The sequence below is a fragment of the Camelus bactrianus genome, chromosome 2 (assembly GCF_048773025.1).
Source record: "Camelus bactrianus isolate YW-2024 breed Bactrian camel chromosome 2, ASM4877302v1, whole genome shotgun sequence".
Lineage (NCBI taxonomy): Eukaryota > Metazoa > Chordata > Mammalia > Artiodactyla > Camelidae > Camelus > Camelus bactrianus.
In genome coordinates this window covers 69,381,950-69,398,818 of record NC_133540.1, presented here as the reverse complement: position 1 = coordinate 69,398,818, position 16,869 = coordinate 69,381,950, and the positions used below count along the sequence as shown (strand labels likewise).

The 16,869-nt window shown below is 45.9% G+C and overlaps 1 protein-coding gene and 1 long non-coding RNA gene across 4 annotated transcripts in view; one reads left to right on the top strand and one right to left on the bottom strand.

Moving 5' to 3' along the window:
- The first annotated feature begins 2,006 nt into the window (after positions 1 to 2,006).
- LOC141573659 (uncharacterized) lies at positions 2,007 to 5,593 on the top strand. Of its 2 annotated transcripts, none has more exons than XR_012499639.1 (3): positions 2,007 to 2,136; positions 3,567 to 3,877; positions 5,046 to 5,593. It is a non-coding gene; the product is annotated as an uncharacterized LOC141573659 (long non-coding RNA). The 2 variants fall into 2 exon arrangements; XR_012499641.1 differs by having other exon boundaries at positions 5,043 to 5,593.
- UNC5C (unc-5 netrin receptor C) overlaps positions 2,118 to 16,869 on the bottom strand; it is a 338,296-nt gene continuing 323,544 nt past the window's right edge. For both annotated transcript variants that reach the window (XM_074343589.1, XM_074343600.1), the window contains 4 exons: positions 11,245 to 11,394; positions 9,212 to 9,376; positions 3,995 to 4,173; positions 2,118 to 3,266 (listed from right to left, as the gene is read on the bottom strand). In XM_074343589.1, coding sequence (XP_074199690.1) covers positions 3,101 to 3,266; positions 3,995 to 4,173; positions 9,212 to 9,376; positions 11,245 to 11,394 — 660 coding nt within the window. In that variant the 3' untranslated portion in view covers positions 2,118 to 3,100. The remainder of the gene's footprint in view (positions 3,267 to 3,994; positions 4,174 to 9,211; positions 9,377 to 11,244; positions 11,395 to 16,869) is intronic.

Genomic DNA, 16,869 nt, shown 5'->3' with positions numbered 1-16,869 from the left:
GTGAAAAAATGTGAGAATAAGACAACTGTACTTGAAGTGAGCCTTTCCCCACACCTGTTTGTCATAAAGGTCCTGTTGACTCTACAGGTTTTCTTTTCTTTTCTTTTGTCAGACAGCTTTTCCTGAGTTTTTCTACCAAACTCAGGGTAGATAGTGTTGTCCACCACTAGATGGCACCAGGCACAAGTGGCAGATTTTTTTTTTTCCTTCCAGATGAAGTCAGCAGCTCTTTCCTCACAAGCTACATAGAAGCGCTAGGAATTAAAGGCAGGACGTGTCACAGAAGGGCTGATGAAGTAACTCCCCATGTGCTGGACTGTTGAGTCTGCACCTTCTGCATTTGAGAGCAACCTAACAGCTGGTACTTCACTCCTTACAAGAAGGAAATCAGAACTTGCAGTGAAAATTATTTGATGTAAATGATGTGTTGGACGTACGGACATGGACATTCAGTTGACAGGGAACATGACGTGATGGGGTCCATGACAGGTAAGTGCCTCACTTACAGGGAATCAACTGTGCGTCCCGTTTCAGGTGCTGAGAAGTAGAACCAAAAACCACGAAGCACCTGAAGGGAACCCCTCAGGCCCTCAATGGCTGCGAAAATGCAGTTCCTGCTAGCTTCTGTATTTCTGTTGATGATTTTTTAAGTCAGTTTTGAAATTGATTTATCTGGATACTATCTATTTGCTCCTTTCTACTCTTTGCTTTTTTTTTTTTTTTTTTTTAAAGATTTCTAATTGTTGACTTCCACAGATGAGAGTGGCCCAAACCAGTAATAAGCAATCTTGAGAAGTTATTTCAAGATGCAGCAGTGGACAATAACTTTCTTTTCTCCTCCTCATTTTTAAAAATTATATATTTAAAATTTGTTCTATGTAGAATAGCTTTACTGTCTTTTGGTCACATACGCATTGCTGTAAATGTATTACTATCCACTGAACTTGTTTATTCGTGCAGTCTTTCCCTTTCACAACCAGTGTAATGTATTTTTATATGTGGTACAGGGAGTGGCCTGAAAGAGAGACTGGGCTGTATCTCTGAGACAGAAGAAAAGAAATGAAAGGTATGAAAGAAAAAGCTCCCTATCAAAGTATTAAGTTTCTCAATGATGAGGATGGAAGAACCTGGGAATATCAAAAGTTACCAAAATAGTTAGGAGAGGAAATTATATGTGGAAAGAAGGGGAAAAATGTATAACATTATTTCTAAATCAAATCCAGCCAGCAATCTCGATACCTTCAGCCCAAAAGTAAACCACAGGTATGTTTTGAAAGTTCTGATTCATACGTACGGGTGCTTGTTGTTCAGTCTTGACTCTTTATTTCCCACCTGCTGAATGAATGGTGTCTCTGTGTTAAAACAAAGAGCCTGTGGTCCTAAGGAAATATCATAGTTACAAAAAGTAGTCTGATGACTGACTATTTTTCAGTTAAAAAATTTTTTTAATTAAAAAATTTTTAACCAAAACAGTAATAGAACATAATTTGCAACTAGTCAGAAAGGCAAGTGGTCCCAAGAGAGGAAAGAAAGTGATGATTAAGAGATGTCATCTCCGGGTGAACAGCATGATGCAATGACACAAAGACGAGACTTGAAAGCATAACAAATATGTTACAAGTTAGAATAATCATCTTCAAAGTTGGAGCTACTTGAAAGGCATAATGTAGCCTGGGCAAAAGACAGGGTGATTCTTTAAATGATCCAGGTCAGCGTCCATTGTGATCTTCACAGTGATGAATGAGACTGGAGGCATCACAGTGGAAGTCCAGCATTTTTGAACCTTGAGTGGATCTAATCCTACCCCTTCCTTTTACAGGTAAGGAGACTGAGGTCCAGCAAGGGTAAACGACTCTCCCAAGGTAGCACAGCTAGGCAACAACAAACCCAGAATGAGAACTGGTTTCTTGATTTCCAGGTCAGAAGCTGTCCCTCCAACCACACTGCCTCCACAGCAGACAAAGGACCAACAGGCGGCGTGTGGGGCCACGTGACCACAATACCAAGTGAGCTTTCCTGGAGGTGCGTCCCATGACAAGACTCAGGACAAAGCCCCTTCCTGAGCAAGTGGAAAGAACAGACTGATGAAGCCAGCACGCATGGACCACCTTTCCAGGACAGAGCGGTGGGAGAAAGGTAAGAGGTCAAGGAAGCGACGCCTGTTTAATTAAAATGGTGACCACGCCCACCCTGTTGCGTGAGAAGGTGCGCGGATCTAGTCAATAGCTAAACGCTAACAGTACTGCTAACAAAACAGAAGTTAAAGAAAATCCTTGTACTAGAATACTTGTAAATACTCATCAATAATAATAATGATAATACCTTTAAAAAAACACTTCAAATTGCATATTACAAACACACATGTTGTGAAGAAACGCTTGTTTGTGTGGCTGAACATGAATCACTGTCTTCCTGCGAGGCTACAGCTTTACTCCCCAAGGGCAGGAGGTGGGCGCCCTCAGGGAATAAGGTGTTTTAGCTATTTCTCCTTTACACTTAGATTCCCCACGTCCCTGATACAGACAGTAACATGGGTTCTACAAGTTCTAGAAACAGAACACTGATGGGAAGGTTATCTGAGACACTTGATGCACACGATTTGTAGGAAAAGTCTGTGATGTCTCTGTAAATTACTAATCTGAGAGAGACACAGCAAACCATCCACGGCTTCAACTCCAAATGATTTAAACAAAAATAGAACGAGCCATGGACAATGTCTGCATCCCTGTCCAATTTGATGTAAACAACGTTTGTAGAAACTGGGTTTGTTAAGAAAGTTTATCCATATATCTGGATAGCAATAAAAAGCGTTTCCTAGGAAACTGTAAGATCCTGTACCACACAGCATACAGCCCAACTAAGAGGAAAATTAGGTTGATTTCTAAATTCAAGATACACGTTTGTACAACTGTTCTTAGCTCCGGTGACGACGTCCAAGCCGGGCGGCCATGGGTAGCGGCAGTCACCTGCCTGCCTTCTCTCCGCTGCGGCCTGGCCTGTGGCGCTCACTGGTCCAGGCTGGGCTTCCTGCTCAGCTGCACTCCCCTGGGCGGCCGCAGCCCCTGTGATTCTCGTCCTGCACTTTCAGCTCCAGCCTGGGTCAATACTGCCCTTCGGCTGCGAGAGACACTACTGTTTCGTGTCTTCCCATTTCTTCCAAGACAGCTGCCAGCACACTCAGGTTTCCATCTGGGAAGTTCTGTGCTTCCCAAAGATCCAGGATGACACCAGTTGGGCTTGATTTGGTGGCAAAGTAATTCAAGTACCTGTAAATGGTAATGGGAAGATGTCCTGAATGGTGTGATTTATGGACCTAGTTTCCTTTCAGTTTTTACTAAACCTCTTTGTGTCTGCATTTCTTTAAGCATCCTGGTCCCACTTGAGAAACTGTTGCTTACAGTGAGCCATCCTAAATAACTAGCTCGCTCTTAATTACATCAGCCCCAGACAGGAGACGTGATGTTTAACTTTGTTAACCTCAACTCTGAGTAAGATAATTTAAGAGACAAGATGTCTACGGGTCACATCCTAAACAGGAAATCAAGAGACATATGTTTTCTTTCCAGCCCAGGCTCTGAGCATCTTTGACAAGTCACGCCACGCCTTTTGGTTGGTAGTGATGGCAACGTCCTACAAAGCAGCTCCTGAGGTCTTTTTATAACTTAATAGCAATGCTGTGTTTAGCACGTTACTTACCCATCCAGCATTAGGTCCTACTCAACAGAGGAGGGACAATAGCTACTGAATGGATGTATTATTTAGGAGGACTTAACTCCCCAGCTTTGCAAAGTGGACTACAAAACTTGATCCTTAAATACATCAGATAAGCCCAGGATGTCTCTCAACGTGTCTGCAAGACCACAGTGCCAGATACAAGGTAAGAGCTTAATACATGTTGGTGGAATGGAAAGTAAGTAAATCTACAGGTGGAAAAAAAGGAATGTTGCCCAAAACAGCCTGACAGTTACAAGTCCTGGAGCCCGGCCACACCCACCTGTCCAGGTTTAGCTTGTGGGCCAGCATCCTCCAGTCATGACCCCTCGTCTGCGGGGCGTCCAGGCTGCTGCAGAGCTTCTGCCGGATCGGCGGAGGGATGCTGAAAGCGCTGGGGCCCGTCATGGTGGTGATGGTGCTGGCTGGATCCAGCAGAGGCAGATCAGTGCCAGTAGGTTCCTGTAGTTCAGGCACAGGAACAACACAGCGTTATTTCTGAAGACAAAAGCAATCCTTACTGAACCTCGCAACAGAACGCTGTGCTTTGAGTGGTAAGGAGAGATGAGGGCTGTTATCCTCCTTAGTAAGAACAGCTTCTTCTGAAACGGAAGTCGTGATTCTCTGTGACCTGGCTGAGAGGGAGAGGTACACTTGGAGCTGACTTTGCACAGCCTTGGATTTATGGGGCTTCCGTAAGGGCTAGGCTAGATAGAAAGCTCAGGTGTAATTCAGGAACAGCTTTTCTAACAGGATTCTCTAGGGTGAGGGAGGAAATATCAATACTCGTAGGGGTTTCGATTTTAGGAGCGGAGAACTGTTCAAAAGGGCAGTTCTTTGAGAATGAACAGATCTGAGAGTCCAGAGACTGTCTGACCCTGCGGGGAATGCCCTGGGCAAATGCTCCAGTAAATTCTCCCTCTAACCTTTCTAGGAGATAGCTCAGTTCTGCCCTTGTTGAATGAAATGGAACACGGCTCTCCCCTAAATGGTGTCAAATTAAGACTAATTTTTCAAAAGAAAATGGTGAACATAGTACCTTGCCTCAGGGCAAGTTGCTAATGGAATTCTCCAGTCGCTGGTATGCCCTTTTTTTTTTTTTAAATCTAATTTTAGTAGAGAAAACCATAAATTGGCTCTTAAGATAGTTTCAGCTCATAAAACAGCACAAATGCAAAATCTGAAATTCATCTGCAGGAGAAACTCTAATCATTTTCTGATCACTTCTGCTAGTTGGAAGAGCAAAAACAAATGTTGCCTGGGAACTATTAAAGCAATAAAAGAAAATCCACTTAATCTACTTTAAATGTCATCTCTCTTTTTTTTCAAAGCAGGTAACTCCTTGGTGTACATAATTAGTTGCTGGAGGATAAAGTAGCCACATGCAGTTCCAGCCACCAGGAAGTCTCAAAGGTCTTGCAGAGCGTTCAGCTCAGAGGTCACTGCCACTGTTGCCTGGAGCCTCCCATCCTTCGATAATCCTGCCCGGTGGGGGCCGCTGTCTGTGTCCCAGTGTCACTGGATGGTGTGCTCCATGTTCCGCGATAGCAGCCAGGGCTCACAGTGAGACCTATGCAGTCGCACTGCAGAGTCCATCCCGGGGCAAGGGACTGCGAGGACAGAGGGTTCTTCACCTCAAAGGCACAGAGCTTAAACAACGGGGACCAGAAGAGTGACATGAAGGCACATGACTGTGGTTTTCAATGGACATGGGGATGTCTGCCCCAAGTGCCCAAGACTTATACTGGATATAAAATAAGGTACAGGTTGGGGTGGGCAGAGGCATAGAGAAATCCGAGGTATACCCACAGCTTAGCGCCCTCGCCCACTCTGAAGTCCTGCTGGCTTCTCGTGTCCCCAGATTTTGGCCACAATCACTCCTGGCTGCTTACTGTTATCTATCCCTTCGGCCAAACTCAGCTTCCTAAAGCCCAGAGCTGACGCCTCTCTTGCTCACTCAGGGCTCCCCTGACCAGGCGCTGAGGGCCACTTGCACAACCTGCCTGGTCGGCTGGTCTGAGGCCCCAGGTGCTCCCAGCACCAGAAAATCTGCCCACCTTCCTCAGGTTGCCTTGACCACAACTCAGTCTCCTCAGACAGGACATTCCCTGTTTCCAGGGCCTCTCTCAAGGATGTCCCTCTGCCAGTTCTTGTGCCCTCTCCCTGCATCTCTGTCAAGTAACCCCCCTCAAAGCCTGGACCAGAAAGCATCTTCCTGAAGCAGAGCCACCCAAAGCCATCGACCTGGAGCACTTCCCACAGTTCCCACCATCCGCATCTGCCTGCTGGTTGTACTTGTGTTACGTCCTTTGACTTCCCAAGTCTCTTGGCCGTGAGAGTACTTTTGTCATCTTCAGAACTTCTCTGATCCTCAGGGAAGTGCCTAGCACATGGAAGCTATTCAGTGCATAGTTGTTAAAATGATACATTTTTTTCTTGCACAGAGGAGGAAGCCAGATCCTGATAGAAGTCCACCTCCTGGAGCAGCAATGAGCTTCGTTCCAGCTGGACGTGGCGAAGGGCATGGCTCCCCTCGGGGTTCAGTGCTAAAGGGAAAGACTGGCTGATGCAGGCATGGCTCTCAGGGAGGCCTGCTCACGCCTCCATGTGGTCCCCCCTTTCCTGGTGAAGGGTCTTCAAACCCTGAGTCTCCAGCCTTGGCCACTTTGCCTGTGTGGAGGAAAGGAATCCAATAGGGCAGAATTTGTCTGTCTTATCAGGTGGCTGACAACAGCCTTGGAGGTAAAAGAAAAATACATACATACATGCATTTACATTTCATCTGGTAATTTCAATTGCTATTAGTTCTTCCTTTACTTCCAGGTAAAAGTAGAGTTTACTCTCAACAGAATGCTTATTACAATAACTGTTTATGATATTGGTACCATCTGTCTTTGATGTTATGGTTCCCTGAGTTAAACATACGATTTTTCACTATTAACCAAACAGCTGCCATGGCTCACATTTTCAACACTCCCCAGGAGAAATCCAGTCCTTTGTGAAGTCACTTAGAAAACTAGATTTTCCCAGGGGTGGTTTTGAACAGGTTATAGAAAACAAAAGAGGGAAACAGGATGATGAGAGCAGAGTGAGGCTCTGTACATTTTTACTACTGTTCTTTACGTGCTCAAAAGTGCCGAGGGTCAGTAGTTAACAGGGTTGTAATGTCTTTGTCTATAGTTAAAACAAAATACAAGTCCTGAAGAGACTAAGTTTCTCTTTTCTACATTTTTTTCTCTCGGTGGTGATGAGTAGCTTCCCCGTTGCTACTTCCCCATGCCCTCAAAACAACGTCTTTCATCATTTACATTTTGATACTCATTCATACCCATATTCTTAACTCTTCTAGACGTTCTCATTCTGAAATTTCATCTCTGAGACTAAAGGCTTTATATCTAGTTAAGGCATCTCTAGCCAAGGCTCTCTTGGCATCACTACGGTCTATGTCAAGCACAGCCTGCTCTCCTGGGGAGGGGGGCAGGTCCTCCTCCTGACTAGGGAGGCCAAGGGCCAAGTCGCTTTAGCAACTTGATGAGGGGTGGAGGGTGGCTGGGGGGTGGGGCAGCACATTCCTGGAAAGTCAGCTCATTCTTGGGAGACAGAACATTGGAACTGCACCCCCAGCCCACCTGCCAGCTTGCCGTGTGACCCTCGGAAGGAGCGCTGTCCAGAAGACAGATGCCACCGACGGAGCCTTTTCTCTGGTTAGTTATGGCTTGTCAATCACAGGGCACCCCTCCTTGGAGCTTTTGATGAGGGTCCAGGCCTCAGGGCTCTGCAGAGCCTCGCTCCCCAACATCAGCCCCCGACTCATCCTCTCTGGGCTGCATCCACCACATTCAAATGCTAACAACAATGGTGGGACTCAGTGACCCAGAAGTAAAAGCCGCAGAGTGCCCCTTAATCCCCAAAGTCATCTGACTCGGGTCATCCTCTGTTAAATGTGCTCGTCTGTCCCTAGGCCTCTGAGATGACTGCTGCCAAGCTGCAAAAGAAATCATCTTTCCTCTACATTGGCACGAGAAAGAAAGTCCTTAAGCTGTGATGAGACCATACGACGGTCTCTCGGCGGCGAGCCTGCTGGGGGAGCCAGGACCGACCGGCGCGCTTTCAGAGGCAGCTGCAGCTGGTCCACCTTTTCATCACACAGCAGACACTCACGCTGAACAGAGAGCAAGCATCAAAGGAGTAGACCTCCTCCTCCCCCACAACAGTCCGCAGCCTTTGTTGTCCCTGGAGCTGGGTGGTTACTGAACTTTGCAGGCCTGCTGGGCCTGGAAAGTGAAAACACCCTCCCGAGCCAGCAGGGGTGGTGCTGTGGGCCCGGGAGATAGGCCTGCACGTCGCCAGGCCCGGCGGTTGCCATGGCGCCCTGACACCAAGATCATGCCTTGTGAATGTCACTGAGGTCTGTGACTAAAGTTGTTTATGAGTCGAAAGTCTCCTGAAGCGGCAGGAGGAAACGATGGCCACGCCTCGTGGGCTGTGGGAAAGGGATGCGGCGGCGTCAAGGCTGACGTGCACCCTCCTGAGTTTGCTAAGGAAGACAGTCTGTAAATACTACGTGGGGAGCGAGACACACCTAACACGGTGGTGACATTTCATTCTTCACTGTGCACGAGACAGCCGGGGAGAAGCAGTCTTTTAAATCATGCACTGTCCTGCTGTAGCCCTAAAATACGACAGTTCTGTGCTATGTGGCACAGAGAGCAGGGCCCACCTTAGCTCCATGGGCCAGAAGGCTCTGCCTCTGCCCAGCGGCTGTATCCTTTTCTTCCTGCAGCCTGAAGGATTTCCACGGTTCTAACTCCAAGCTATGGGGTGCCAGGTAACCGCTAAGATCACGAGCCCCTCCCCCCTCTTTCTATCCAGAGAAGTTTTAAACATCAGTGATGACTTACTTCTGTAAGAGGGATGTATAAAAATTCCCACCTGAAGGGAGTGAGGGTCACCACAAGGCAAAGCAATGTCGCGGCCACTGGGGGAAAATGTGGAGATGTTACTTCTATTTCGGGACCATCTCTCCCACCCTGGGGGGAAAAGGCATCTCTTCTATTTGGAGGCTGATGTATAAGAAAGCACGGAGACCAAGAGATTTCTCCTTTCAACAGAGAAAAAAGGAAAAGGAGGGGCAGGCAGCACGCACTCAGACCAAGGTGGGCGGGTTCCGAGGAAAGGCAGGGGTGCAGGAACAAGGTGCAGGGGGGAAGCTTTGGGAAAGTTACTCCATTGTGCAGCTACCTAAATTAAACCTTATACTTGAAATTCAGATCTGTGTAAAAAGTGAAACCATTATCCTTAAATTCATGTCACAACATATAAAAAGGCTTGTTTTTTGAAAAGGATCCTCTCTTGTGTTCTTTTTCTATTAACAAGCAGGCCCTCCAGAGAGCTCTTCAGGACTTCCCCTCGAGCCTCCGTGGAGATACTTTTCACCCCCCTCCTCCTCCCCGAGCTCCGTCCCTCCCTGATCGATCAAAGACAGATGAGCGCCTCTCACCTCAGACACGGTGCAGCTGAGCTGGAAGATCTGCCCTTCTCCTTCCACCTGCCGCACACACAGCTTGCAGACCAGCTCCACTGTGTTCAGGCTAAATCTTTCCAGAGTGAACGTGCAGTGGAGGTTTCTCTGAGACCCACTCCAGATATGGTAGAAAGGAATTTCCTAAAACAGATGGAAGTGTTGACACAGTGCTGCCAAGTGCTTGTCTCAGTGTTTGTGACACATATCACCTCATTTAATCCTCACAACAGGCCCGTGGACAAGTACAGCCCGACCCACTTTTCAGATGAAAACCCTGAGGCTCAGAGAGGTTAAATAACTTACCCAGAGTCCCACAGCTAGTAAGCGGCAGAGTTGAGGTCACAGCCCAGGGAATCAGCCCCAGAACCCATACCCCTAAGCAAGTCTGCCACTTCTCTGTCATTGACAACAAAGCCATCGTAAGGGATTTTTTAAGGTTTAGAAAATTCCCAAAATGAAACCTACACATCCTACTCATTGTCCATTAGAAGGAGTTCCTGCCTTGCTGTCCTGGAGAAAAGCACAGAAAGTCTAAAGGATGATGCAGGGGACGGGGAACCCAAGACTCACTCCAAGTTGGAAACCAGAGGCTGGGGCTGCCACGGAAAGTTCTTGGCCTAGAGAGCACCAAACCTCTCACGGACGTGACTGTCTGTGGGTCTAGACAACCATGCAGAGCCCACCCTAGAATCTTGTTCTCAGTAAAGGAAAGAAAAGAGTGACACATTAAAAAAAATGGGAGAACACGTTAAGAACAGAGGCTCTGGAGCCAAATTCAGTACAAGCAAGACTGCTTCCCCTGGCTTACTTGGTGATTTGGGGCAAGTTACTTAAGCTTTCCATGCCTCAGTTTCCTCATCTGTGAAAGATGACTAAGGAAGAGTACCTGAAAGGAAGGGGTTAAATGAGATCAGCCAAAGTACAAGGGAGTCTGGCAGGTGGGAGGAACCAGGCTTAGCCTGTGCTAATATCAGATGATCATTATTAGAAAAACAGCATTTTCCATTATGACTACGCAAAAGAAATTGTTCATAAAAGGGGAAGATTTGTGGAGTTTTATGGCAGTTGCAAAACTAGAGGAAGGAGAAAGCAAAGGGAGGGTTTTAAAGAGAAAGTTAAAGCCAATCTCTCAATCAAGTGCTGAGTTACACAGAAGAGCTAGCACACCCCCACATCAAAGTTCGAGACTGGTGGCGAACTAGGTTTGTTCCCCACAGTTCCGGTCTAAGTACCAGACTGAGAGTAAGAAAGCAGCTGAAAACCTTCCCCTCAGCCCCCCTAGCATGCTCACTGATTTACAGCAGAAAGGCACAGCCAGCTCAGCTGTGGCGCGGTGTGCGGGGTTGGGTTTACACACGTGGAGACAAGGATCCCTGCTTATCTAGGTGTGTCTGTCTCCCAGGACGGGCTCTGAGGCTATGGAGCCCGTCACACAGCCTCCTGAGAGCTCAGACTGCCCGGTGGAGGGGAGGAGAATCCTGTTTTTCCCACAGGTACATACGTTGGAACTTGGGACCAGTATTTTTATGCTGTTCTCTAATAAAATCCTGACCATCGTTTATTTTTACTTGCTACTCCAGTTTCCAAGCTGAGGTTCCTTCTAAATTTTCAATGTAAAGACACTGTCCCGGCCAGGCTGGGGCCTCAATTGTGTCACATGGGATAACCATGTTCTTCTCTTTCTTCTATGAAAGCATTTGAGACTGGCTGTTATCCATTCCATATTAACTTTTACTCAGAAAATGAACTGAAATGATGGACTTGGAAGTCTTATTTACTAAAAATAAAACAATGATAGTACACTTACCTGAAAGAGAATTAAGAAAAAAGCATTTCTTCAAGTATGTCTAGAGTGTTTTTCAAAAATCCTACACAACCCCAAACTATTTTGGCAAAGCAAGTCCTGATGTAGGATTACTTTCAAGGAAGGGAGTATCTTCTGTCTAAATCATTCTAGCCCTCTTTCTCGGAGATGTCTCCAAGCCTTTAGTTCAGCTGGGGAACCTTACCTGGTACTTGGCCAGCAGTTTGCTCTTCCAGAGGGAGTGGGCAATGTCATGAATGGACAGGCGCAGGTTGTGGCTGCTGCCTTTGAAGTGAAGAGCCTTAGGTTCTTCTAGGAGCTGTCCTCCCATCTGTCTCTCGAGCTGCAGAACTTCCTGCAACGACATGCCCAAAAGCAAATGACTGCCCTGTGTCACTTCCGTGACATGCGTCCCCAGTGTGCCTCCCCTGCCACACCTAACTGCAACGCATGGCGTCCCTTCTGCAGCCTCGAGACCCTGCGACTCCCACCAGCTGAGGCCCTGGTCAGTTTGCATGTGACTGGGCCCTTACTGACCATGGGCTGTTTCAGCAATCCACATCACACTATGTCGTGGGGCACGTTCAGTACAGTCTGCACCTCCTGACGGACAAGTGGAATATTTAGTCAGATGCAGGGAAGTAACAAACAAAACCAAAATGGGAAGAAACATCAATAAAAGAAAAAATAGAAATGCAGGCAAATGGGTAAGTAAGTAGATTTTCAATGAACTTTTAGAGAAAGGGGCAAATAACTAAAAAATAAATCGTATCTTAGATTGGTAACACCAGCCAACAAATAAAAATTTCAAATGTGTTTTGGGTGCTTTTTCTGTTTCAGTTTTTTTACCTACAAAGATAAAATTTTTGCTTAAAATTATCCATTACACAATTCCCAAATATCAAAAAATTAAAATATGCTCATTAGATGTCTTATTAGAGGAAAATACACTGATAACAGTAGGAAGGTTTTTTTCAGCACCAAATATTAATCTAAATAGAAACTCAGATTAAATTTTTTTAAGAAACACCTCATTTCTCAAGAACTGTGGCTGATTAAAAATTTTGCTATGTAACTTTACTTACGCTATAAAGATGTAACATGAAGATACATTCTCCATCTACTTCCATTCCTCAGTCTAGTTAATGGGAGTTAATGAAGCATTTACAACTACAGCTACAATTATCCAAACATCAGCAAACCATAAGTTATCGATGAACAAAATATCCTGAGCCTCCTATGCTGTCTGAACCATCCCTATGCATTTTGCTCTTCTTGTGCCTTAAAAGTTTCAGTGATGCAAACAGGCAGCCATTTATAACTTTTTTTTTTTTTAAGGAGTTCAGGAAAATACTAGATTTTATACAGATATAAACACAAAATACGATTTTTTTCTTTGGGGAGATCATGATTGAAAGCATGGGGTTCCATCCCACAGGTGATCATTCAGGCTATTCTACACGCAGGTATTAGGAACCCCGACCTGCAAAGATAGCTGGTCATAGTGGAAAACTGAGTTGGGGTCACTGAAATGTAGTCTAGTAAGTGAAGAGCTTACCAACATCATTGATTAAATGGAAACAGCTCATTTCAAATTGCTCCTTTAGTGGTTCTGAGCGTCCATCATCTTTGAGTCATTATTCTGTGCAAAGCAAGCTGCTGAAAGGTCCTATAAGGTGCAGGGAATATGAGGGTAATGTGGACTGTGGTCTCAGACAGGGACCCCTCTAATTAGTGCGTAATGGAAGAGATGAGGCAATAGCCCATTGATGGAGAGACGGGCATGGTCCAGATGCCTGAGAGTACTGACACCGAGAATATTCAACCTTGGTAGCTGATGAGTAGCTATTACTTGTGACAGAAGCCTGAGCCGTCAGCCAGCCCCCAGCCCACCGCACCGGTCAGCCACCCCAACACATATGTCGTGTCACCATGCCCTGGCTCTGCTGTGCCTGCAGCTCAGCAGGCTCCGAGGGTCCCCAGCAGGCCACTGAAATCTGACCGGCCCACAGTTACACGTGCTCCTCATGGAACGCCCTCCCACAACACTTCGCACGCCATTCCTTGACAAGAATCTGGCCATGTGGAAATGAAGACGAATAAGGAAAGGGAGGGTTAATTGTGGTTTCTTCTGCTTCAGCAGGAAGGCATAATGAGCTTATGTTGATCATGTTTGGTGTCTAGTTAGCATAATAGAGAAAGCTGATGTTCCCAGTGAACCTGGCACCTGACAAATTCTAAAGCTAAAATGATGTTTGTTTATAAGCCATTAGAAGAAAAGAAACATAATTAGAAATCTTTGCGATTACAGTCATGCCAATCAATCAGTTCTAGCTTCTTTCCAGTACACCCTAATTACCTCATCAAGACATCTAAAGAGCAATCGATAGTAATTATCTGATTACTATAGATCTTCATTATGTCCAAATTATCTCCCTGGGATGTCTAAAAGAAGACTTCCGGGAGGTAATTGTACCCAACAATGTATAATCCACACCCCATTCCTACGATCAACACAAGATTGCCAGGGGTAATGGAGAACATGACCAGTTTTCTTGGCAGGGAGGACCACTGAAAGAAACCTCAACTGCCTATTGCCCAAGAACTTGAAGTCAAGAAATCAAATACCATGTTTTGAGTGCAAAGTCTGGGCTGGAAACAGGCCAAGAATAAGGCTCAGTCCTTGGCTTCTATGACACTGACCTCGAAAGTCATGGTAAAGAGTTCTTCCCAGTGAGGAAAGAGACTGAGTTGGCATAAGCCTGTTTTTGGTTTTTTTTTGTTTTTTTTTTTTTGACAAAGTACCAAGTAAAGTGCCATTTGAAAGACAACGGGGCTGGAGAACCTACTCTGTCTCCATATTTGTAATTTCTCCATCTCTTCACCAACCAGGAGTGACACAGAGCTGGGAGGAACCTGACTTCTGTCTCCCATTCAGTTGGCCAGGACCCCCGGTGAGAGATGAACTGCCCACTAGAACACACCCATGCTTGGAGCAGCGGTCTCTAAACATATTTGCACAGCCCATCAGTCAAAAAATCGAGCATACATTTTGTTTATGTTTCATTATAAGTTATATACCTATAATATCTCAGTATGTTACTATATTAAAAAATATACCTAAGGTTACAAGTAGGGACTGAGATGAATAGACACAGAAGTGCTAATATTTTCCTTTTCTGCCCCAAAGGCTCACTGGCCGGGGTGGGGGTGTGAACTCCACTTTGGAGACTGCTGGCTGGGACAGCTGTCCTTCCACTTGAACTCTGGGAGAAATCGGCTCAGGAGTAAATGATTCATCAGTAAGAAGAATCCTTACCAAACTTGAGTTTAACATTTTTTCCTGTAAAGTAGCAACTGGTAACATCACACTCAAGATGTTCAACTTAAGGAAACACAACAAAAAAAGACAATAACCAAAAGCACAAATTAAAAAAAATTAAAGTGTGAATTAAAGATACTACAATCAAACAAAACAACTCCTTTGAAACTAAAATCATCTAAAAGCACACGAGAGAGCGACGACTTGCTACGTATGGTGAATCCCATGTATAAATTTTGTGTCAGGAAACAAGAGGCGTGCCCACTTGGTAGGCTTTTGTTCCCTATTGTTGTGGCTGAAGTGTCATAACTTCAGGTATTTTATAGCTAAGCCCACTTAAAAAATAGTGTCACATATTTTAAAAAGCTTGGTTTTCTGAGTTCTGCATGAAATCATCTTGGTTATTACACATATGATACAGGTAAGTCAGAGAACGTAAAAATAACAGATGTATGAATCAATAAGATACAGCTTCACAGTTAAATGCCTTCCTCTTAATCTCCCTGGGAGTATTCATTTAATACACCCACCAGGAACTGTGTCAGGCTCTGGGACACAGGCGACTCGGTCTTGGTCCCTGCCTCAAACCACACTCATGGACCACAGGTGAGGGGAGTGCCAACATACAAACACGTAACTCGACGTGCTCAGCTCTAAGACAGCTTCTTTTGGGACCCAGGTTGCTTTTGGGTCCCAATGGTTAGGATATTTCACATACCTTAAAAGAGGATAGGAATGAAATATATTTAAGGTCAAAAGACTTAGGAAGACTTAAGAAAAATACCGTGACCTTGGAAAGAAATGCCATAATAGGAATTAAGATCATCTAGGCTCTTTCCTCTCAGAAATATAAATGTCACCTTCCCTAGCAAAGGCTGTCCTCCCTCCTGGCCACACCTCTACTGCCTTGTTCAGGCTCCAGGTTGCCTCGATGGGTGTCTATAGATGGGGTCACTTCCCGCCTGCCTGTCAGTTCTACTGCCACCCCTCCAATTTCGCCTTGAAAAGACTCTCTCAGGGGTCAGTTATCAGCAGAAATGTCTCCAGCCCCTCCTTCCACGGGAACACGCACACAAACCCCACGTCACCAGGAGGAGCCTCCTGTGCCTCAGAGCCTGGTGTCCGCTGGGGTCTGAGCAATCTCGTGGAACGGCTGCTTCCCCGGTGTGGTGGCCGCCCCAATGCAGGCTCCTCTGTGGAGCCTGTGAGGGATTGTTCCAAAGGCAGGGACAAGGGATTCCACAGTAGAAACAAACATCTTTCACAATAACCAATTAAACCAAGACATTATCCATGCCAAGCCATTAGCCTGGGCCACTTAAGAGCCACAATAAATCCAAGCTGTTTTAAAGGTCTGTGCGTACAAACGGACACCTCTGGCCTGCACTCGGAACTCTCCTGGCTCTAAGAGGGTGGGATCTGCCCTCATTAAGCCTGACAGAGCAAGGCGCGTTGGAGAGCCCAACAACTCCTACCCTCTGGTTTCCCTAACCCCAATTTTTCCCTCCGCATTAACCACGCCTGCCTCTAACTCTGCCTCCACCTCTGCCTCCTGTTCCTCCTCCTCCGGCTTCATCCCTGTCTCATAGCTGGTGCACACAGGAGCCCCCAGGTGATGCGGCTGCCTAGGTGACAGGGCTGAGTATATGGAAATGCCTGAAGGGCATCTGCTGGAATGTGACAACTCTCTGTCCCAGTGCAAAGCAGTGACTGTGCAAGGAGCTGTGTGAGGTGCTGGGGCCCTGGCTTGGTCCTCCACACTCTGTGTTCATCCTCATTCTCCAATCCCCCTCACCCCATGCTCTGACATCCCTGGTCCTGCTCAAAGACTCACCTCCTCTCTCACACCACTGCTCTGAATTGTGCCTGTTTCTTTGAAGACACTTGTTCTAATTTTTTTAATCTTAAAAAAAAATTGGGGGGAGGTAATTAGGTTTACTTGTTTTTTTTTTTTTTTTTTTTTTTTTTAGAGAAGGTGCTGGGGATTGAACCCAGGACCTTGTGTGCACTAAGCATGTGCCCTACCACCTGAGTTATATTCTTCCCCCTTAAAGACACCTGTTTTAGCTTCCAGTTTCTTTATAAGTTATCCAATGTGCAAGTTATCTAGCCTTTAGCTTTCCTTCTCTCTCTCTCTCATCTTCCCTCCAATGACTCTATCACTCCTCTCCTTTTCTTAGAAGTCTTACCAGCTACAGAAAGGGAGACACAAATGATGAAACTTAAATCCCATGTAACACATTAAAATCTCTTCGAGAAAAGAAAGTTGGAGGAGGTTAAATTAATGCTTTGTTTTATTGTGTCTCCCTTCTGTCTCGGCATCGTCTAGATGTGCCCTGTTTGCACACTCTATTCTTGACAGAAGCACAGAGTCCTGAATGGGCTGTATTCACTGCGGCCAAGGAGCCTGGGGGTGGCACCTGGAACCTGAGCAGGTGGACGTGGCTCTCATGAGGACACACGGAGATGACCGTGCTGGGTGAGAACACAAAGGGCAGTAGATGGGGC